Source organism: Clupea harengus, chromosome 1 (genome assembly GCF_900700415.2).
Source record: "Clupea harengus chromosome 1, Ch_v2.0.2, whole genome shotgun sequence".
Taxonomy (NCBI): domain Eukaryota; kingdom Metazoa; phylum Chordata; class Actinopteri; order Clupeiformes; family Clupeidae; genus Clupea; species Clupea harengus.
In genome coordinates, this window is record NC_045152.1 from 3,036,381 (window position 1) to 3,058,229 (window position 21,849).

Consider the following 21,849-nt stretch of genomic DNA (forward strand, 5'->3'; position numbering starts at 1 on the left):
ATGGATTATAATGCCACAAAGGGAGGGGTGGACAACATGGACAAGCTGGTGTCTGCCTACAGCTGCAAAAGGAGGACCCTATGCTGGCCACTGCCGATTTTCCGTAACATATTGGATATCTCTGCGTACAACGCCTTTGTCTTCTAGATTGCACTGAACCCAGAGTGGAACAGAGGGAAGCTCAAGAGGAGACGCGTTTTTCTCGAGGAACTGGGAAAGACACTGGTGAAACCTCAAATCCTGAGAAGACAACATGTTCCAAGAACCTCAGCCTCTGCAGCCACCGTGAGGAGGATTCAGGAGGACAATGCTGGTGCCCATGTTGTGCTATGTAAACTGACCTGATTTCTAATGACATTCAATGAAATTCGAATAAACAAAAGTCAATTTGTAAATGTGTTGAATTTTGTCCACTCATATCTTGATTATGATTGATTTTCTTGATTTTATAAAAAAAAAAAAAAACGAGTAGCACTTTAATTCATAAATGTGATATAACAAGTCAACAAGTTAAAGGGCAAATATTAACCATATTTGCTGTTTAAATTGCTTCTAATTGGCATGAAGTAAACATCTGTTGAGTATTTTAACATGAAATTGTTTGATTGTGTTCAATTAAAAACCAAAAATAGTCCACCAGACCCACAACCCCGGCTGAGTAACAAAAAAAAGAACACCATACAAGGGTTAAGACATACCTCTTTAATCTTGCCTATCACTCTCTGTAATATTTATCTGTTCTCAGTGGTCTGTAAGGTGGCAGGTGTACATGTGTGCGTGCTTTGTAATATGTTTGCACTTAAATTATATGGTTTTTCATCCCTTTGGAAAATCTGTGTCTCATACAAGTGTTTGAAACCCTCCCCCCATTTCCTTCTGTGAGGCACAGTGTGTTACCTCCTGGTATGAAATGCGCCGTATAAATAAAGTTTGATTTGATTTGATTTGATTTGTAATATTCATGTTCATGGGGGGTTCTAATATTAGACATGGTTGGGTTTAATGCCTGCCCCCTAGTGGTTCTTTATACAACGGCTCCATGAGAACAGCCCTGTATTTCTTTGGGTAAATAAAGAGAAATTGCTATAACCATCTTTGATTTGGCATATCTGTGGCCTGGAAAGATCTGGTTCCTGTGTCTTGGAGGGTGGGGGTGGCTACCTGGCTTGACAGAGAAAGCCTTGGGGCAATCGCACAGATTGAATTGCTTGTGCAGCGAGAACGAGTCTTAGGGATAGGGGGATCATCTCTCAACCACCACACGGAAACCACAGTCATTTCTGATGCAGGTTTACACAGAAAGATTACCTGTGAACTTTGCTGTGACGCCGATCCCTCACAACTTTTCCTGTCAATCAAATCAGGACTGTTTTCCAGTGACTAAAATATCATCAAAACAAAACCATTGATGGAGATAATTTCCAAACACTGTTAATGACTTAAGAATATAATAATCAAGTGCCTTGTATTATTAATGACCTTATATGAATCATGTGCTTATGTTAACAGGAACATGGCTTTTCTGTGTTTCTGTGAGTGTGTAACGTAGTATATTAGGTGCGAACTGTGCTTCTTCCGACCTTGTGCAAAACTTCCATCCTTGCCTCGGACGTCAGAAATCCACCACGTGGTTTTCTCTGTTGAACGCTCAACTTCTGTCTATATAAACCTTGTGCGATGTGTTTAATATGGCTTCACTTTCAGCCTTGTGCTGGGAGTGAGCCCGATTGCAATTGTTGTTTGTCTAATAAATATACCTATATGCAGCTCAGAGTCCTGAGGTAACTAGGGTGAATTTTCACCTAACAACCATCATTTTCAGACTAAAGCCATTTTTACACTCTGCTCTGTAATTACAAAATGCCAAATGACTCTATTGATGAGGTCATCTCCGGCAACATGTCTGATGCATGGAAGGGTAAGAGAGCATCGTCACAAACCCAAGTTTTTATTTATAACAGATTGGGAGCAGCATCACAAACCCAAGTTTGTTTTGATTATAGATTGGGAGCAGCATCACAAACACAAGTTTTTATTGATTATAGATTGGGAGCAGCATCACAAACCCAAGTTTGTATTGATAAAAAATTGGGAGCAGCATCACAAACCCAAGTTTGTATTGATAAAAAATTGGGAGCAGCATCACAAACCAGTGAGTGAAGTAAAAGAAAAGGAAGGGTATATTGCTGAAGGGTATGTGTAAAGGCAGGAACCTAAGCCCTCCAATTCATGTTTTGAAGACATGCAGTCAAGCCGGAGAGTCTGCACACCCCTTTCACCTTCTCCACGTTTTATTACGTTACAGACATATTCTACAATAGATTGAATTCAATTTCAGTCTCAAAATTCTACACAAAATAGCCCATAATGACGAAGTGAAAACAGGTTTTCAGACATTTGTGCTAATTTATTAAAAATCTAAATGTAAAATATCATATGCACACAAGTGTGCAAGCCCTTTGATATGACACCCAAAAGTGAGCTGAGGTGCATTTTGTTTCTCCTGATACTGCTTGAAATGTTTCTACAACTTAATTGGAGTCCACCTGTGATAAATTCAATTGATTGGACATGATTGGGGATTACCAACACCTGCCTATATAAGGCCCCACAGTTGACAGTGCATGTCAGAGCAAACCATGGGGTCAAAGGATTTATCTGCAGACCTCAGAAACAGGATTGTGTAAAGGCATAGATCTGGAGAAGGGTACGGAGAAATCCTTTACAGGTCCCAAAGAGCACAGTGGCCACCACCATTTGTAAATGGAAGAAGTTTGGAACCACCTTTGGAACAAACTGAGCAATCTGGGAGGACGGTCCTTGGCCAGAGAGTTGAGCAGGAACCCGAGGGTCACTCTGACAGAGCTCCAGCGTATCCTTGTGAAGATGGGAGAATCTTTCAGAAGATCAACCATCCAGGTAGCACTCCACCAATCAGGCCTTTATGGTAGAGTGGCGAGACGGAAGGCCCTCCTTAGTAAAAGGCACATTACAGCCTGCTTGGAGTTTGCCAAAAGGCACCTAGAGGACTCTCAAACCATGAGAAACAAGATTCTCTGATCTGATGAAACCAAAATTTAACTTTTTGGCCTGAAGACCAAGCGTCACGTCTGGAGGAAACCAGGCACCGCTCATCAACTGGCTAATACCATCCCTACAGTGAAGCATTGTGGTGGCAGCATCATGATGTGGGGATGTTTTTCAGCAGCGGGATCTGGGCGACTAGTCCTGATAGAGGGAAAGATGAATGCAGCTAAGTACACCAAGATCCTTGAAGAAAACCTGCTCCAGAGCGCTCTGGACCTCAGACTGGGGCGAAGGTTTACCCTCCAACATGACAACGACCCGAAGCACACAGCCAAGAGAACAAAGGAGTGGCTTCGGAGAAACTCTGTGCATGTCCTTGAGTGGCCCAGCCAAAGCCCAGACCTGAATCCAATTGAACATCTGTGAGAAGCGCTGAAAAGGGCTGTGTACCGACACTCCCCATCCAACCTGAGGGAGCTTGCAAGGGTATGCCAAGAGGAATGGGAAAAAATGTCAATGAACAAGTGTGCCAAGCTCGTAGCGTCTTTCCCATGACGCCTTGAAGCTGTAATCACTGCCAAAAGTGCAGAAAACCAAGTATAAGGCTAAGGGTTTGTAGATGTGTAACCTCTAAATAACCTATTTTTGTCAGTAAAATAAAGTTATATATTTTCTAAAAACCTTTATTCACTTCGTCATTATTGGCTATTGTGTGTAGATGTTTGAGGCAAAAAATTATCCCAATCTATTGTAGCATAAGTCTTGTAAGGTAATAAAACGTGGAGAAGCTTAAAGAAGTGTGCAGACTTTCCGGCTTTGTTTCCGTGTTTCCGTATTTATTTGAAGGTCAGTGGGAGAGAGAGGAGATGCTCTGAACATTAAGCTCTCAGTTCTGTCACACACAGTCACACACAGATCCACTAAGACTGAAATGTTGTATTCAAACATTGTTGTATTCAAATCCTCACATGAATGGCAGTCATTGTGTGTTTGCCAGTGGACGTGCTGGAACATACACAACAGCCAGCGTCGGGACATGCCTCATGGCGATATTACTCGCATTGTTTGGAACCTGTTCACATGTGGGCTGGGTAGACGCGGGGGAGGGTGAAGGGGGTTACAGGAGCTGAAGCGTCTGTGTGCCGAGGATAAAAAGCCCCTCGCAGTGCCGTCTCAACACTCACTTCTCTCCCGTCAGAGCCAGAGTACCCTTCCAGCCTCTTCGTCATGGCAACACTCTTCGCCAGCCGTTCTTCTTTCGGTGGAGGTGGAATCTCCGCAGGCTCCTCCCGGCTCTCCATGTCGGCAGGGGGCGGTGGCCGCATGATGAGGGGCGGCAGCGTGTACGGTGGTGCCGGCGGTTCCGGGGTGCGCATCTCCGGACTGGGTGGCGCAGCTGGATTCGGCGGGGGGTACGGAGGTGGTGCCGGGTTTGGAGGTGGTGCCGGGTTCGGCAGCGGGTTCGGCGGCGGAGCGGGGTCTGGGGGCTTCAGCATGTCTTCCGCCGCGGAGGGAGGCGTCATTGGCAATGAGAAGCACACCATGCAGAACCTCAACGACCGTCTGGCTGCATACTTGGTTAAGGTGCAGACCCTGGAGAAGGCCAACGCAGACCTGGAGCTGAAGATCAGACAGTTTCTGGAGAGCAGGACATCCCCTTCTGGCCACAACTACGACAGCTTCATGGTCTCCATCAGTGACCTCCAGGCCCAGGTGAGCTCCTCAAATTAGCCTCCATCTGCAGCAGAGAGATAACACTGAGTCATCTGAACAGTGAAGCCCATGGCAGTGTCTCATGGAACATGAAGTTCACACTGTGCTTTGCTCTCATGCTAAACTTGTGTTTCTCAAACCAAGGGTCGTTTCTCCTGCAATAGCAAGCAATAAGCAAATGATGCATTTGTTTGTGTGTTTCCTGATGAGTTCCTGATGTGTTCAGATCCAGGGTGCCATTCAGCAGAAGGGTTTTGTGCACCTGGCCATCGACAACGCCAGCCTCGCCATGGAAGACTTCAGGGTCAAGTAGGTTTGCGCCCAAGAACATATAAATCCGGTTGTTAAGTTTACTCCAAAAGATAGAAATTCTGTTTTTAGGCTTACTCCAAAACATAGAAATCCTGTTTCTAGGTTTACTCCAAAAGATAGAAATTTTACAGCTAGGTTTACTCCAAAAGTTTCAAGATAGATGTGACCATTTTGGCGTGGAAATTGTTTTTAATAGCATCTGTGCATTGCAGCAGCAATTAAGGATTAGATAAAAGATATATGTAATCTGTCACCTGTAATCTGAATCCACTGCATCCCAATGTGTTCAGGGCCTTCAGGCCATAGAGTTTAGAAACAGCTCACCAACAGCTCATTGGCTACACCATTCCAGTTAAACAGCTTATTTGACATTGAATTAAAATGTAATGCGTGTAAAATATTACATACAAATGATTCAGCCTGATTTGTGTAGCCTATATGCCATCAAAATTGTGTGTGTAAACTACCTAACTTTCCACTGTTTTGCTCTGGATGTTCTCTATAGAAAGCATTTTTTTTTAGCGGAATGCATAATGGCCTAACTTTTCTACTCATATGAGTTGGGTATGTATTGCATGTTTTGTTTGTTGATTATCCCATCAATTGCCATCTCTGTAAGGTATGAGACAGAGTTGACCATGCGGCAGTCAGTGGAGGCAGACATCGCCGGGCTGAAGAGGATGCTGGATGAGCTGAACTACTCTAGGAACGACATCGCCATGCAGATCACCGGCCTGCAAGAAGAGCTTATCTACCTCAAGAAGAACCACGAGGAGGTGAGAACTGCTAACAAGAACAAAACTTATACACAGGAATTAAGTTCTCTTCTTACTCAAGAAGGGCCACGAGGAAGTCTGGATGCCCAAGCCTAACCTGCTATGAGGCCTTAGGGCACAAACAAGACTGGCTTTCTGTTTTAGCATGCCGTGCAGAGCAGATGGAAGTGACAGATTAGACATAGTTTCCAAGGCTCTCTGTAATGCACCCTCCCCGGGCATACTTGTAGGTCTCTCATTCACTTACTTACACACTGACTTACAGTACATGCACTGGCAGAAGTGGCTTCAGTTGAGCCTGGGTACAGTCTTGAAAGGAGTGACGCAACTAGTGCACATCGTTGTGAGTTATTTTTGTGATACTGTCTGTCTCACAGTAGCACAGTGTTAATCCTGGTTGTAAAGCTACATTCCAATTTTTAAGAAATTTTTTTCTGTCTTAGGAGCTGTTGTCCCTGCGCGCCCAGATGACCGGCCAGGTCAACGTAGAGGTGGACGCTGCACCTCAGGAGGACCTCACCAAGGTCATGGCAGATATCCGTGAACACTACGAGGCTGTCTCATCCAAGAACCAGAAGGACCTTGAGTCTTGGTTCCAGGCTAAGGTAGATGACAAACACATATACGCACACACAGAAACACAGTCATCAGGCAAGCACAGACTGTTACAGATTTAATTTCTTGCCAGATCAGATCTTGCTATATCAGCATAGAGAACTATGCATTCATGAACCTCAACCAAATCAATTAAATTCAATATTATTCATGTATATAGCGCCAAAACAATAAAAACGGTCTTCAACGGTCTCTACTCCAATGGTGACCTGTTTTCTGATATTGTGCAATAAATCAGTTCTTTCTCACATACTCTGTTCTCTTTTTGCTGCTCTTTTGCAGTCAGAGATCGTGAACAAGGAGGTCGTTACGAGCACAGAGACCCTTCAGACCAGCAGGTCCGAGATCAACACTGTGAAGAGCTCAGTTCAGTCCCTGGAAATCGAACTTCAGTCCCAAATGAGCATGGTGAGGCTACCCATCAGCTCCAAAACACAGAACCATTGCACACAGTCACATGTCAACTCTGTTACATGTTGTCTCATTGGAGATGGCAAGTCAGGCCATGCAGTAAATCAGTAGCAATTGCAAGGGAATCCTACTGTGTCCCACCATTGCGAGCCTTGACCTTCGACCTTCACTCCTGTTTAAATCAATGTAGTTCATGACATTGTTGTTGCTGGCCACTGCTCGACTTTCTTCTACCATGGAAACACTTCATTCATTTTTTTTTTTAAATATACCTGTGATACACTAGTTAACACCAGTTTAAAAAAAATTAAGCAAACATTTTACTCTAATACCAACTCTCTTCACTCCCGAATCCTTACAGAAAGCATCGCTGGAGGGCACGTTGTCAGAGACGCAGTCACGCTACTCTAGCATACTCTCAGGCTACCAGATGCAGGTCGGCAGCCTGGAAGGTCAGCTGATGCAGCTCCGCGGGGACCTGGAACGCCAGGGACAAGAGTACTCCATGCTCCTGGACATCAAGACCAGACTGGAGATGGAGATCGCAGAGTACAGAAGACTCATGGACGGAGGGGCAGTTGCAAGTGCAAGTGCAAGGTATGCTAATCAGTTAGCAGCTGTCGGCGAATTCACCAGTAACTCCACAACATGAATTAATAAAATCTGAGGGGAAAATGTATGAAATACCTACAATTGTCAAGAACCAAATAAAGATCTGGGATGATCTTTGTCAGAAAAAGTCAGTATAAACTGTGACGTGACGCCATGTCAGCATTGCACAGATAAGAGACTCAATGTGAATGGTCTTCTCTTTTTCCCTTACAGCAGCATGTCAACCTCATCCTCTTCCACCACCACCACCACTAAGGTCATCACCGTCGTGGAGGAGGTGGTCGACGGGGTGGTGTTGCCATGTTGTCTTCCTATTCCTGATCATCTCAAGCCATCCTAAACTAAACCATCTACACATAGCACACCTGACAGCTGTCTGCTCTGGGACCGATCTGGCCCGATTTCGGTGTGGGTCCCACGGGTCCAAACCCAAAGAGAACCTCATCATCTCCAGAGCCAGCCTCGGTCTCGAGCAGAGGCCCCTGCTTAATGGGAGAATCCACCTCCATTTTTGAAGTCCTGTACAATGAGAGCCCTCAGTGTGTGAAACAATAAAAAAAGGACATGAATAGCACTGTAAACGTGTGTGTATTTCTTTCAAACTCATGCACAGGTACGATACACATAGGTGCAAATGTACCATCACATACAGAAAATAGGAAATGCCCAGATATCTGCACTGGATTCAAGTGTAAAACTGTAGGCGCCTACAGTATAAAAGGCTGCAAAACATGGCTGCACAGACCAATTAAAGTTCATGGCACTACTAAGTACTAAGTTTGCATGTTCTCCCCGTGTTCACAAGGGGTTTCCTCCACTAAAAACCCCAACAGAAAAAACATGCAAAACAACAGAACACTCTCCGTCAGTCCCTGACCAAGACAGACGGTTCATCTCACCTGGTCCCCGGGCGCTTAAAAAAGCTGCCCACTGCACCTGGGGTCCTGGAGAAAGGACAGTCCGGGATGGGATAAATGCAGAAGCTAAATTCACAAACGACCTCAGGCGTGCGTGTGTGTGCGTGTGTGTCCTGTGTCGCCTCCATGTGTTCACGTGTGTTGCAGTGTGTCGCTTGTGCGATTAAATTCTGACAAGACAAGACAACTGACAAGTATGAATGACAACTATGTATGAATGACAATCTGAGGTTTTTGCTCAATAATTAACCTTGATGACCAATATTTTTTTATTGTTAAGACATGCCACCTGGTTTAAGCAATGTACCCATGAGCTCTTGCAATGCCACATTAAATCATCTATAATCTTGCCCATCCAGTATTATGGATTCAGAGGATCCATATCTGATTTGGGGCCTAATCCAGTCAAACACAAAGCGATGAGTAGAGGTTCCATCTTTATTCATGGCCGATGGTGGCATTCTGGACCAGGGAATCTTCCTCAGAGCAATCTCATGTATAGGTGCCCAAAACTCATTCTTCATAGACACTCAGTTGCAATCTGTTATCTACTCGATACCCATAAGAGTCATACGCACAGTTTAACAAACCTTTTGTAAGCAGAAACCATCTATTCCATGGAAAGTTCTGACTTGGTTTGCACTTTGCACAAAACATGTCATAAAACACTTTATGTCCTATGCTCCAGTCCACTGTCATTGTCCTTCTTTTTATCCTGTGGTGTCAATTATTTGTGTCAGCAACCATTTCTGCAGATGTATGGGTAAGGTATGTCACATGCTGGCGCAGATCTGCCTCAGGGAAATCTCCATAGTCCTGATATGTTCTCCATGTTACTTATTAGAGAGAGGAACTGTACACCAAAATGTAGGTTGCATTTATAAGAACTCAGGGACAAAAAGGAAGAGCATATCTTTCCAAACATACACACGGTAAAAAGAAAACTCATCTTGATTCATTTGTAAACCACAAAAATGATCCCACCCCCCAAAAAATGAATACAAGTCTACAGCCACCAATAAAACAGTAGGTAACAGAGTGGCTAAAGGGACCTCTCTGATGGTCATGCTATGTCTATGTCCCACTAATGTATTTACATGATAAGTACATGTAACCTTCCTACATCCATATTGTGAAATCTAATAATCAGCTCGGTCAAAGCAACGCTACAAACATTGGGAATGTTACACGGAACTCTTCCATAATACTGAGTGGCTGTTGTGTGTGTTGTGTTCCTCTGTAGTCGGGAATCCCTTGGGGGTAGGCGCTGCCTGTCATGACACCGACATCGGAGTGCCGCTGCTCCTCCTGGTGGACGGAACTGCAAAGAACCGCTTCTGCGGTTGAACGCGACAGTGTCTGAATCAGTTGAGTTCATTGTTTTATCAGAATTTCCTCAGTCTTGGATTTTAGTACTGGTTGGCAGGGACAGACAGACCAGTACAGATTTATTTGTTTCTTACTACAGGCTGTTGGGGAAGGACTTGGAACTGCTAGACAATGCTGCCAAAGACAATGATGGTGCACTTCTACACCTGCATCATCGAGTCCATCCTCACCTCCTCCATTACCATCTAGTTTGCTGCTGCCTCTGCCAATGACAAAGGCAGACTGCAGCGTATCATCCGTTCTGCTGAGAAGGTGATTGGCTGCAATCTGCCATCTCTACAGGACCTGTTCGCCTCTAGGACCCTGAGGCGGGCAGGTAAGATTGTGGCTGATCCCTCCCACATGGGTCACAAACTCTTCGAGGTTCTTCCCTCCGGCAGGAGGCTGCGGTCCATCAGGACCAAAACCTCACGCCACAAAACCAGCTTCTTCACGGCTGCAGTTGGCCTTATTAACAAGGCCCGGGACCCCCACCTGACTTGGACTCTTATCCAGCCCCCACGCCTCAAGTCTGCGTTACATTAACACACATTACATTGCACATTGCATATTCACATTGCACTTCTGTTTTGCATTCGGCATTTTACTTTTTATGTTTTTTTTATATATTTGTATCTTATATATATTGTGGTTTTATTTTTTTTCTCATGTGTAGGCTAGTACTTTTTCTTATGTGTAGTAATTGTGTTTTTATGTTTTATGTTTACTGTATGCACCTATACACCAGAGCAAATTCCAAGTAGGTGTAAGCCTGTACCGCAGAAGCGGTTCTTTGCAGTTCCGTCCACCAGGAGGAGTAGTGGCACTCCGATGTCGGTGTTGTGACGTGCAGCTCCTACCCCCAAGGGATTCCCGACTACAGAGGAACACAACATACACAACAACAACAACTCAGACTAGCCTACGTCTTCATTAAGCGGTGGGGTCCAATTGCCACGAAATTCAATTCAGTTAAATTCAATTGTATATAACGCCAAAACAATACAATCAGTCTACCCTCTCTACTTATAGAGCGAAGGGAGGCATCCCAAATGAAAGCCCCTCTCAAGCCCATCAAGCCAATTGTGGCATAATTGGTTATTAGACAGGCATCCCTTACCATGTCATTGCAGACCAGTGTTCAGTTCATAAAAAACACAATTCCTTGCATAGCAAATAGCCCACACACACACACACACACACACACACACACACACACACACACACACACACACATATATATATATATATAATACACACAACAAAATTAACATTGTTCCAAATAATCCGTCTCAGCATGGTGCAGAGTATAAATGAATGCAGGCAATATATAACTATTAATCTATGGCGCAAGGCCATAAAAAAAACCCTTTGATTTCGAACAGTCTATTAAGATAGCATGTACGGCAACATGACGCTGTGTCATCACGCTGTGTGTGCTTACCTGCTTACAGGTTGATTCCCCAGCAGAGGCATCGCTGTACGTATCTTGTTATAACTAAGTTAATTCATTAGTATGTTCATTTCATGGTTTAAAAACGAAGTTATAATGCTAAAACCTAAGTGGTAATGTTAAAATATGGATGTTAGTTCTAACACGTGGATGCTATTACGATAATGCTAGCTCTAGGAAAGGTTAACAGTTAGCTTTACATGTGATTTATATACTTCATGGAACTAGGTGACTTAACTAATTGCAATATTTTGCTGTTGTTTCCTAGTTTCACTCTCTTTCATCTTTTGATCTCTTGGATCTTATCAATGTGGATTCAGTACAACGTGAAGAGTGAAAATAACGCTGCAAACAAGAATTGAAGGCATTCTTCATGATCCTGAATGGAAGAGAGTTTAGCTCGCTGTCTAGTTGGAGTTAGCACACCTCAACGAGGACAGTGCAATGACCATCAGAGAGGTCCCTATAGCCACTCTGTTACCTACTGTTTTATTGGTGGCTATAGACTTGTATTTTAGTCTAATGAAGTTTTTGGGGGGTGGGATCATTTTTGTGGTTTACAAATGAATGTGCTTAGTCAAGAGTCAAGTTTTGGCCACCTATACATGAGATTGCTCTGAGGACGATTTCCCTGGTCCAGAATGCCACCATAGGCCACGAATAAACATGGAACCTCTGTGTGTTTGACTGATCTTTAGGAATTTTTTACCAAATGGGCATCTCATTTTTTGCTGTTGTTTATCTATGATTTACTCATATATGCTTTATCTATTTGTCTATATGAATTATAGAATTGCGCACACTTCTGAACTATTGAATTGTAGACTAAATATACACATTGATTCTATTCTATTCAATTCTACTCTATTGTCTCACATACTAATTGAGGTTCTGAATGTATGGAAGAGGTAGAGTCTCCTGCCATTTTTAGGCCAGTGCTTCACCATGACAACCTGGGATTGGGGTGGATTAGGCCCCAAATCAGATATGGATCCTCTGAATCCTTAATACTGTATGGGCAAGATTATAGATGATTCAATGTGGCATTAGAAGAGTTCATGGGTACATTGCTTTAACAAGGTGGCATGTCTTAACACTTAAAAATATTGGTCATCAAGGTTAATTATTGAGCAAAAACCTAATATTGTGTTATTGTCATTCATCCATAGTAATCATTTATTCATAGTAGTGCCATGAACTTTAGTTGGTCTGTGCAGCCATGTTTTGTAGCCTTTTATACTGTAGGCGCTTACAGTTTTACACTTGAATCCAGTGTAGATATCTGGGCATTTCCTATTTTCTGTATGTGATGGTACGTTTGCCCCTATGTGTATCGTATCTATGCATGAGTTTGAAATAATTACACACACGTTTACGTTCTCGTCCTTTTTTTATTGTTTCACACACTGAGGGCTCTCATTGTACAGGACTTCAAAAATGGAGGTGGATTCTCCCATTAAGCAGGGGCCTCTGCTCGTGACAGAGGCTGGCTCTGGAGATGATCAGGTTCTCTTTGGGTTTGGACCCGTGGGACCCACACCGAAATCGGGCCAGATCGGTCCCAGAGCAGACAGCTGTCAGGTGTGCTATGTGTAGATGGTTTAGTTTAGGATGGCTTGAGTTGATGAGGAAGAGGAAGATGACAACACCACCCCGTCGACCACCTCCTCCACGACGGTGATGACCTTAGTGCTGATGGTGGAGGTGGAAGAGGATGAGGTTGACATGCTGCTGTAAGGGAAAAAGAGAATACAATTCACATTTAGTCTCTCATCTGTGCAATGCTGACATGGTGTCACGTCACAGTTTATGAGGACTTTTCCTGACAAAAATCATCCTAGATCTTTATTTTGTTCTTGCCAATTTTATATATTTCTTTCATTTTCCCTCAGATTTTATGAATTCATGTTGTGGAGTTACTGGTGAATTCGCCGATAGCTGCTAACTGATTAGCATACCTTGCACTTGCACTTGCAACTGCCCCTCCGTCCATGAGTCTTCTGTACTCTGCGATCTCCATCTCCAGTCTGGTCTTCATGTCCAGGAGCACGGAGTACTCTTGTCCCTGGCGTTCCAGGTCCCCGCGGAGATGAACCAGCTGACCTTCCAGGCTGCCCACCTGCATCTGGTAGCCTGAGAGCATGCCGGAGTAGCGTGACTGCGTCTCTGACAACGTGCCCTCCAGCGATGCTTTCTGTAAGGATTCGAGAGTGAGGAGAGTTGGTATTAGAGTAAAATGTTTGCTTAATTTTTTTAAACTGGTGTGAACTAGTGTATCACAGGTATATTTAAAAAAAATGAATGAAGTGTTTCCATGGTAGAAGAAAGCCGAGCAAGTGGCCAGCAACAACAATGTCATGAACTACATTGATTTAAACAGGAGTGAAGGTCGAAGGTCAAGGCTCGCAGTGGTGGGACACAGTAGGATTCTCTTGAAACTGTCACTGATTTACTGTCCAATGAGACAGAGTTGACATGTGACTGTGTGCAATGGTTCTGTGTTTCGGAGCTGATGGGTAGCCTCACCATGCTCATTAGAGACTGAAGTTCGATTTCCAGGGACTGAACTGAGCTCTTCACAGTGTTGATCTCGGACCTGCTGGTCTGAAGGGTCTCTGTGCTCGTAACGACCTCCTTGTTCACGATCTCTGACTGCAAAACAGCAGCAAAAAGAGGACACAGTAAGTGAGAAAGGACTTTAACTAGTTTATTACACAATATCAGAAAACAGGTCACCATTGGAGAAGAGTACTTTGAAGCGCCCTGAAACAATTGTATTGTGTTGGCGCTATATACATAAATAATATTGAATTGAATTGAATTGAGTGGAGGTTCATGAATGCATAGTTCTCTATGCTGATATAGCGTAGAAATTAAAACTGTAACAGCCTGCGCTTGCCTGATGAGTGTGTTTCTGTGTGTGTGCGCATGGGGTGTATGTGCATGTGCGTATGTGTGTGTCATCTACCTTAGCCTGGAACCAAGACTCAAGGTCCCTCTGGTTCTTGGATGAGACTGCCTCGTAGTGTTCACGGATATCTGCCATGATCTTGGTGAGGTCCGCCTGAGGTGCAGCGTCCACCTCTACGTTGACCTGGCCGGTCATCTGGGCGCGTATGGACAACAGCTCCTAAGACAGAAAAAAAATTATTAAAAATGGGATGAAGCTTTCTTTACACCCAGGATTAACACTGTGCTACTGTGAGACAGACAGTGTCACACAAAGAAACTCACAACGATGTGCACTAGTTGCGTCACTCCTTTCAAGACTGTAACAAGGCTCAACTGAAGCCACTTCTGCCAGTGCATGTACTGTAACTCAGTGTGTAAGTAAGTGAATGAGAGACCTACACGTATGCCCGGGGAGGGTGCATTACAGAGAGCCTTGGAAACTATGTCTAATCTGTCACTGCCATCTGCTCTGCACGGCATGCTAAAACAGAAAGCCAGTCTTGTTTGTGCCCTAAGGCCTCATAGCAGGTTGGGCTTGGGCATCCAGACTTCCTTGTGGCCCTTCTTGAGTAAGATGAGAACTTAATTCCTGTGTATTAGTTTTGTTCCTGTTAGCAGTTCTCACCTCCTCGTGGTTCTTCTTGAGGTAGATAAGCTCTTCTTGCAGGCCGGTGATCTGCATGGCGATGTCGGTCCTAGAGTAGTTCAGCTCATCCAGCACCCTCTTCAGCCCAGCGATGTCTGCCTCCACTGACTGCCTCATGGTCAACTCTGTCTCATACCTTACAGAGATGGCAATTGATGGGATAATCAACAAACAAAACATGTGCGATATATATACCTAACTCATATGAGCAGAAAAGTTTAAATGCATTCTGCTAAAAAAAAAAGCTTCAGCTCAACTTTCTATTAAGAACTTCCACAGTAGAACAGTGGAAAGTTAGGGTAGTTTACACACACAATTTGATGGCATAGGCTACACAAATCAGGCTCAATCATTTTTATGTAATATTTTACACGCATTAAATTTTTAAATTCAATGTCAAATACGCTGCTTAACTGGAATGGTATAGCCAACCTACTTGACTCTGAAGTCGTCCATGGTGAGGCTGGCATTGTCCATGGCCAGGTGTACAGCACCCCTCAGCTGAAGGGAACCCTGAATCTGAACACATCAGGAAACACACAAACAAATGCATCATTTACATTTACTTAAGGAACTGCTATTGCAAGTGACACAAGCCTTATTGGTTTGAAAAAGTTTAGCATGAGAGCAAAGCACAGTGTGAACTCCATGTTCCATGAGACACTGCCATGGGCTTCACTGTTCAGATTACTCAGTGCAATCTCTCTGCTGCAGATGGAGGCTAATTTGAGGAGCTCACCTGGGCCTGGAGGTCACTGATGGAGACCATGAAGCTGTCGTAGTTGTGGGCAGAAGGGGATGTCCTGCTCTCCAGAAACTGTCTGATCTTCAGCTCCAGGTCTGCGTTGGCCGTCTCCAGGGTCTGCACCTTAACCAAGTAGGCAGCCAGACGGTCGTTGAGGTTCTGCATGGTGTGCTTCTCATTGCCAATGACGCCTCCCTCCGCGGCGGAAGACATGCTGAAGCCCCCAGACCCCGCTCCGCCGCCGAACCCGGCACCACCTCCAAACCCGGCACCACCTCCGTACCCCCCGCCGAATCCAGCTGCGCCACCCAGACCGGAGGCGCTGGAGATGCGCACTCCGGAACCGCCGGCACCACCGTACACGCTGCCGGCCCTCATCATGCGGCCACCGCCCCCTGCCGACATGGAGAGCCGGGAGGAGCCTGCGGAGATTCCACCTCCACCGAAAGAAGAACGGCTGGCGAAGAGTGTTGCCATGACGAAGAGGCTGGAAGGGTACTCTGGCTCTGACGGGAGAGAAGTGAGTGTTGAGACGACACTGCGAGGGGCTTTTTATCCTCGGCACACAGACGCTTCAGCTCCTGTAACCCGACTCCCCCTCCCACCTGGCCTCCCACCTGGCCTCTCACCTGACTCCCCCTCCCCTGCCCCAGGCCAGCCCACATGTGCATCAGGTCCCAAACGATGTGGGATATCGCCATGAGGCATCCCCAAGCTGGCTGTTATATAAGTTTCAGCACAGTTGATCTGTGTGTGACAGGACTGAGAGCCCGCTGATGAAAACCCTTGAGCCATCTGAACGAGGCACGCACATTCAACAAGGGCCTCAGTGGTTCTCTACGTGCATTAGATATTAGATATTAGATAACTCTCACTGACAGAAATGGCACAGGATTCACTCACATCTTGTGTTCACACACACTGAGAGGATTCAGCAGGCTCTCCTAAGTGGGACTCTGCTCACATAGCCGGTGGGTTAAATTCCATGTAAACAAGTGAGCACAGGCAAGGGTAACCTAAAAAGAGCCCATCAACCTCGCTTGAGCGTCGTCTCTCCTTTAAAGGGCAAAGCCTGTGGCTATACCTTGCAGTTACATGTTCAGAGCAATTCCTCTCTCTCCCACTGACCTTTAAATAAATGTCCTCAAAACATGAATTGGAGGGCTTAGGCTCCTCTCTTTACACTTTTCTTAAAACTTCACTCACTGGTTTGTGATGCTGCTCCCAATCTATAATCAATAAAAACTTGGGTTTGTGATGCTGCTTCCAATCTATAATCAATAAAAACTTGGGTCTGTGATGCTGCTCCCAACCTATAATCAATAAAAACTTGGGTTTGTGACGCTGCTCCCAATCTATAATTAATAAAAACTTGGGTTTGTGACGCTGCTCCCAACCTATAATCTATAAAAACTTGGGTTTGTGATGCTGCTCCCAATCTATAATCAATAAAAACTTGGGTTTGTGATGCTGCTCCCAATCTATAATCAATAAAAACTTGGGTTTGTGATGCTGCTCCCAATCTATAATTAATAAAAACTTGGGTTTGTGACGCTGCTCCCAACCTATAATCAATAAAAACTTGGGTTTGTGATGCTGCTCCTAATCTATAATCAATAAAAACTTGGGTTTGTGATGCTGCTCCTAATCTATAATCAATAAAAACTTGGGTCTGTGATGCTGCTCCCAATCTATAATCAATAAAAACTTGGGTTTGTGATGCTGCTTCCAATCTATAATCAATAAAAACTTGGGTTTGTGATGCTGCTCCTAATCTATAATCAATAAAAACTTGGGTTTGTGATGCTGCTCCTAATCTATAATCAATAAAAACTTGGGTTTGTGATGCTGCTCCTAATCTATAATCAATAAAAACTTGGGTCTGTGATGCTGCTCCCAATCTATAATTAATAAAAACTTGGGTTTGTGATGCTGCTTCCAATCTATAATCAATAAAAACTTGGGTTTGTGACGCTGCTCCCAACCTATAATCAATAAAAACTTGGGTTTGTGATGCTGCTCTCTTACCCTTCCATGCATCAAGAGATGTTACCGGAGATGACCTCATCAATCGAGTCATTTGGCATTTTGTAATTACAGCGCAGAGCGTAAAGATGGCTTTAGTCTGAAAAACATGGTTCCTTATCGCAGTTCACTGCGATATAACAGAATGGTACATGACGTCAGTCATGGACCCAAATCGAAGCATTTATCCAATCACGATTGAAAGGCCGCGATTCGTCTGCGCTTACTCCTGGGCCCGCCCCCTCAGGAGTCTATAAATTCATCAGCGCAGAACGAATTCATCCTCTTTGAAAAACTTCGCAAGACGAAGCCCTAGCTCCGAGTATATCCTCTACGCTACCAAAAAGTTTTGTGTGCTTTTGCTCTCTACGGGTTGGTGAGTCATTCGGGTTAACCCTCACCAGCTCAGGGTGCTGCAAAATTCATTGACTCAACTAAATTTTGGAAGTAGTAGCCACTATCCTAGCTGCCTAGCTGGCTAAGTTTCTGACTAGCCTGCTAGCATTGCTAACAACGTGTTCGTTGCTAATAGTGTGCTTGTGTATTAATACTTTCTTCTACTTTCAGAACAAAGATGTCCAGGCAATACCCCGACTGTGGGCATGTGAGGGTCAAAGGCGACCGCCACCGTCGGTGCGTGACCTGCCTCGGCAGGACCCACGCAGAGGCAGCGCTCTCAGGCGTCGACCCTGCCTGTGGCATCTGCGCTAGCTTGACGCTAGCCAAGGCTACGAAGCGCCTTGCGCTATGGGAGCGCATGGACGCTGAGAGGGCTGCACCGGCTCCATCCGGGGTTATTATCCCCGTAGGACCGAGTGCACCCTCAGCCTTAGGCAACGTGTGTGCTAGCAGCCGCTTTACCGCCGCAGCTTCACCTGTGAGCCTCTCCCCATCGCCACCACCTGCCAGCCCAAGGGCCGCGGGCCGCGGACACGTCCCCCCGCCCCCCCCGGGATCTCCGCCTATGGTGCCAGTTCCGACTGGGACAGTCAGTCTCGTCGCTGTGGGAATGATGGCGTCAGCCGCTATCGCGCTCCCGCTGGGGATGTTGCGTATGCGGCCGTTCCAGACATGGTACCTGTCTCTGAGGCTCAACGCAGTCACAGACAGGCACCGCAGGGTAACGGTGTCCTCCAGATGCAGGAGGGCCCTGGTTCTCGCTAGGGGGCGACAAACCCCACTGGGCATAGACGCGCTGGGCCACCAGTGGCCAGACCTGCGTCTATATGCTTTTCCCCCGATCCCGCTCCTCCAGCAGGTGCTGTGCAGGATAGCGGACGAGGGCAGGGAATTAATATTGATAGCCCCCCACTGACCCAATCAGACGTGGGCGGCGGATCTATTCAATATGTCAGTGCAACAGCCCTGGGAGCTGCCTCTACGGAGAGACCTCCTAACGCAGGCACACAGGACAGTGTGGCACCCCCATCCGGAGCTGTGGCGTCTCAGGGCCTGGCACCTGAAAGGTGCAGGCTCATAGCGTCAGGCTTATCGGATGCGGTGGTGGCTACGATACAGAGTGCCCGAGCGGTGTCGACACGGGCTCTGTATACGCTGAAGTGGCGCAGTTTTGAACGATGGTGCGCTGCGCGTCAGAATGACCCCGTTAACTGTGCGCTGGGCGTTATTCTAGAATTCCTACAGCAGTTTGATGAGGGGAAGGCGGCTTCCACTCTCAAGGTGTACCTGGCAGCCATTTCAGCCTGCCACGCAGGCATTAATGGCAGTTCTCCTGGCAGTCACCCGCTAGCGTCACGCTTTATGGCGGGGGTAAGACGGCTGAGGGTGCCAGAGAGGCACCTCATACCCTCTTGGGATATGCTGGTTGTGTTACGTGCTCTCACAGGGCCTCCGTTCGAGCCCCTGGAGACGGTGGACATAAAGTTTGTCTCTTTAAAGACCGCGCTGCTACTGGCGTTGACGTCAGCAAATCGCGTAGGTGACATGCAAGCCCTGTTAGTCAGCCCATCGTGCCTTCAGTTCTCGATCGCTGGTGACAGAGTGGTTTTGCGACCTAATGCTGCTTACACATCTAAAGTGGTGGCAACCCCATTCCGCAATCAGGTGATTGAATTAGCAGTTTTCTCGCCTCCTCCTTTTGCGTCAGCAGAGGAGGAACGTTTGAATAAGCTCTGTCCAGTACGCGCTCTCCGCTGTTATGTAGAGCGCACTGGAGCTCTCAGACAGTCAGATCAGCTATTTTTGTGCTTTGGTGCACGTGCAAAAGGCAGACCTCTATCAAAACCGAGCCTCTCCCGTTGGATAGTAGAGGCTATCGTGTTGTCTTATAAGAGCTTGTCTTTAGATCCCCCGGAGAAGTTGCATGCGCACTCTACGCGGGGGGTCTCGTCTTCCTGGGCCTTACCAAAGGGTGTCTCAGTGGAAGATATTTGCAAAGCTGCGATAAGGAACGTCTCGGTTACTTACGTAACCTCGGTTCCTTAAGCAGGAACCAGATATAACAGAATGGTACATGACGTCAGTCATGGACCCAAATCGAAGCATTTATCCAATCACGCCTGAAAGGCCGCGATTCGTCTGCGCTTACTCCTGGGCCCGCCCCCTCAGGAGTCTATAAATTCATCAGCGCAGCACGAATTCATCCTTGGAAAGAAAAACTGAACAAGAATATCAAACCAAGGTAACACTGTACACGCCAACTTTGTTATATCTGGTTCCTGCTTAAGGAACCGAGGTTACGTAAGTAACCGAGACGTTTTGTTTTGATGACATTTTAGAGTCACTGGAAAACAGTCCTGATTTGATTGACAGGAAAAATAGGTGACGAATCGGTGTGAGGGATTGGTGTCACAGCAAAGTTCACAGGTAATCTTGCTGTGCAAACCTGCATCAGAAACGACTGCGGTTTCCTCATGGTAGTTGAGACATGATCCGCCTATCCCTAAGACTGGTTCTCACTGCACAAGCAATTCAATCTGTGCGATTGCCCCAATGCTTTCTCTCACGCCAGGTAGCCACCCCCACCCTCCATGTCACAGGAACCAGATCTTTCCTGGCCACAGATATGCCGAATCAGAGATGGTTATAGCTATTTTTATTAACCCAAATGTAACCTAGTGGTAGTTAGGTCTTGGCTCTGGATGCGACTACGCCACCTGGTGACTTTCACACCAAGATATATTGTTGTGTGAATTGTACCTTTCGACAGAGACAAGCGGGCTCTCACCCAGGTACGTTCCAGTAACGACAGAGACGAGGTATTCCAGTATAAAAATAACAGTATTTATTAATACATGGCTAGACTTTGTTGAAAGATGGCGAGAGAGTTGGTAATGGCTGCCACCAGGATAGTAAGGGGCATAGGGAGCAGCTGTTACAGGGGGTTACCTGTCCTGGAAAAGGGGAGTGAGACCGACACACCACCCGTGATCTTGGTTCTTATGCCTACTCACACACAAACACCTCTGCACACAACACACATAGGCACAAGCACTGCAAACAGGTATCGAAGCAATGGTGAGGTGCACGTTACCACTCAACATGACATGCAGTGCGCGAAGAGGACTCCGGCGACCTGCCCCGTAGACAGCTGCAACACCCTGGTGAGGAAGGGGGAAGGAGTTGGTGTTAAACCTAACGGGCTAAAGCCAGGCAGAGTTCCAGCTTAAGAAAAGGCTTATTTCAACTAGGGAACAATGCTGGGGCAGCCAATACAACATATATCGCTCTAGCACGGCGGGGAGGAGAGGGGACCAATAATAAAAGTAATATAAAAGCAGCACACTAAACCTAGCTCACACCTAGGTTTAGGCTAGGTCAAACAAACAAAGACAAACCAACCAAAAACTACAATAGATAAAAACTGAAATGAAACTAAATTTGTAACAAAGCAAAGCAGCAGTGGCAAATCTCCTGAAGAAGGAAATACAACGATCTGAATCTGTTATGTATATAATCATACATAGTAAACATGTATTTATGACAGATCAAGACATTACATTGTCTCACGTTACCTTCATGCAGCACTGACAGAACAAACACTGACAATTTGCTCTCTGGTCTCACAACCAAAACCTCGACCAGTCTTCTCAATGTACCACAGCGGGGTGTTCTCGCTCAGTGTCGTCCGACCAAAACCTTCAGTAGCGAACTCGCACGCTACCCAGAAGCGTTTGGTGAATTGTCAACACCTGTTGCCAGACAGTAAACTTAAGAAACGTATGGTCACACCGCTACACAGTAACCTTAAGATACTTAGGTCATACAGCTAGGCGCCAACAGTGGAAATACCCAACACAGCACATACCTTTTAGAAG

At 45.7% G+C, this 21,849-nt stretch overlaps 2 protein-coding genes and 1 long non-coding RNA gene across 3 annotated transcripts; 1 reads left to right on the plus strand and 2 right to left on the minus strand.

Annotated features, from left to right (window-relative positions):
- Positions 1 to 4,132: 4,132 nt before the first annotated feature.
- LOC105888678 (keratin, type I cytoskeletal 13-like) lies at positions 4,133 to 9,730 on the plus strand. Its single transcript, XM_031576986.2, has 8 exons — positions 4,133 to 4,740; positions 4,967 to 5,049; positions 5,672 to 5,828; positions 6,272 to 6,433; positions 6,726 to 6,851; positions 7,216 to 7,451; positions 7,680 to 7,768; positions 9,627 to 9,730. Exons 1-8 carry the CDS (start codon positions 4,255 to 4,257, stop codon positions 9,728 to 9,730), a joined length of 1,443 nt encoding a protein of 480 aa, XP_031432846.1. The 5' UTR covers positions 4,133 to 4,254.
- Positions 9,731 to 12,375: 2,645 nt separating this feature from the next.
- On the minus strand, positions 12,376 to 16,150 carry LOC105888684 (keratin, type I cytoskeletal 13-like). Its single transcript, XM_042709009.1, has 7 exons — positions 15,542 to 16,150; positions 15,239 to 15,321; positions 14,782 to 14,938; positions 14,173 to 14,334; positions 13,731 to 13,856; positions 13,151 to 13,398; positions 12,376 to 12,935 (listed from the first exon to the last, which is right to left on the minus strand). Exons 1-7 carry the CDS (start codon positions 16,022 to 16,024, stop codon positions 12,806 to 12,808), a joined length of 1,389 nt encoding a protein of 462 aa, XP_042564943.1. The 5' UTR covers positions 16,025 to 16,150; the 3' UTR covers positions 12,376 to 12,805.
- A 4,700-nt stretch (positions 16,151 to 20,850) lies between these two features.
- Positions 20,851 to 21,592, minus strand: LOC116222033. The gene is made up of 3 exons (XR_004164412.1): positions 21,547 to 21,592; positions 21,066 to 21,132; positions 20,851 to 20,925 (listed from the first exon to the last, which is right to left on the minus strand). It is a non-coding gene; the product is annotated as an uncharacterized LOC116222033 (long non-coding RNA).
- Positions 21,593 to 21,849: the final 257 nt, after the last annotated feature.

What these genes read in the sequence shown, in the direction of transcription:
- LOC105888678 (XM_031576986.2), top strand. Translation starts at nt 4,255, where the DNA reads ATGGCAACACTCTTCGCCAGCCGTTCTTCTTTCGGTGGAGGTGGAATC. An exon ending in ATGGAAGACTTCAGGGTCAA is followed by an intron (nt 5,050 to 5,671) that starts GTAGGTTTGCGC and finishes CATCTCTGTAAG; the next exon opens with GTATGAGACAGAGTTGACCA. An exon ending in TTCAGTCCCAAATGAGCATG is followed by an intron (nt 6,852 to 7,215) that starts GTGAGGCTACCC and finishes GAATCCTTACAG; the next exon opens with AAAGCATCGCTGGAGGGCAC.
- LOC105888684 (XM_042709009.1), bottom strand. Translation starts at nt 16,024, where the DNA reads ATGGCAACACTCTTCGCCAGCCGTTCTTCTTTCGGTGGAGGTGGAATC. An exon ending in ATGGACGACTTCAGAGTCAA is followed by an intron (nt 14,939 to 15,238) that starts GTAGGTTGGCTA and finishes CATCTCTGTAAG; the next exon opens with GTATGAGACAGAGTTGACCA. An exon ending in TCAAGAAGAACCACGAGGAG is followed by an intron (nt 14,335 to 14,781) that starts GTGAGAACTGCT and finishes TTTCTGTCTTAG; the next exon opens with GAGCTGTTGTCCATACGCGC.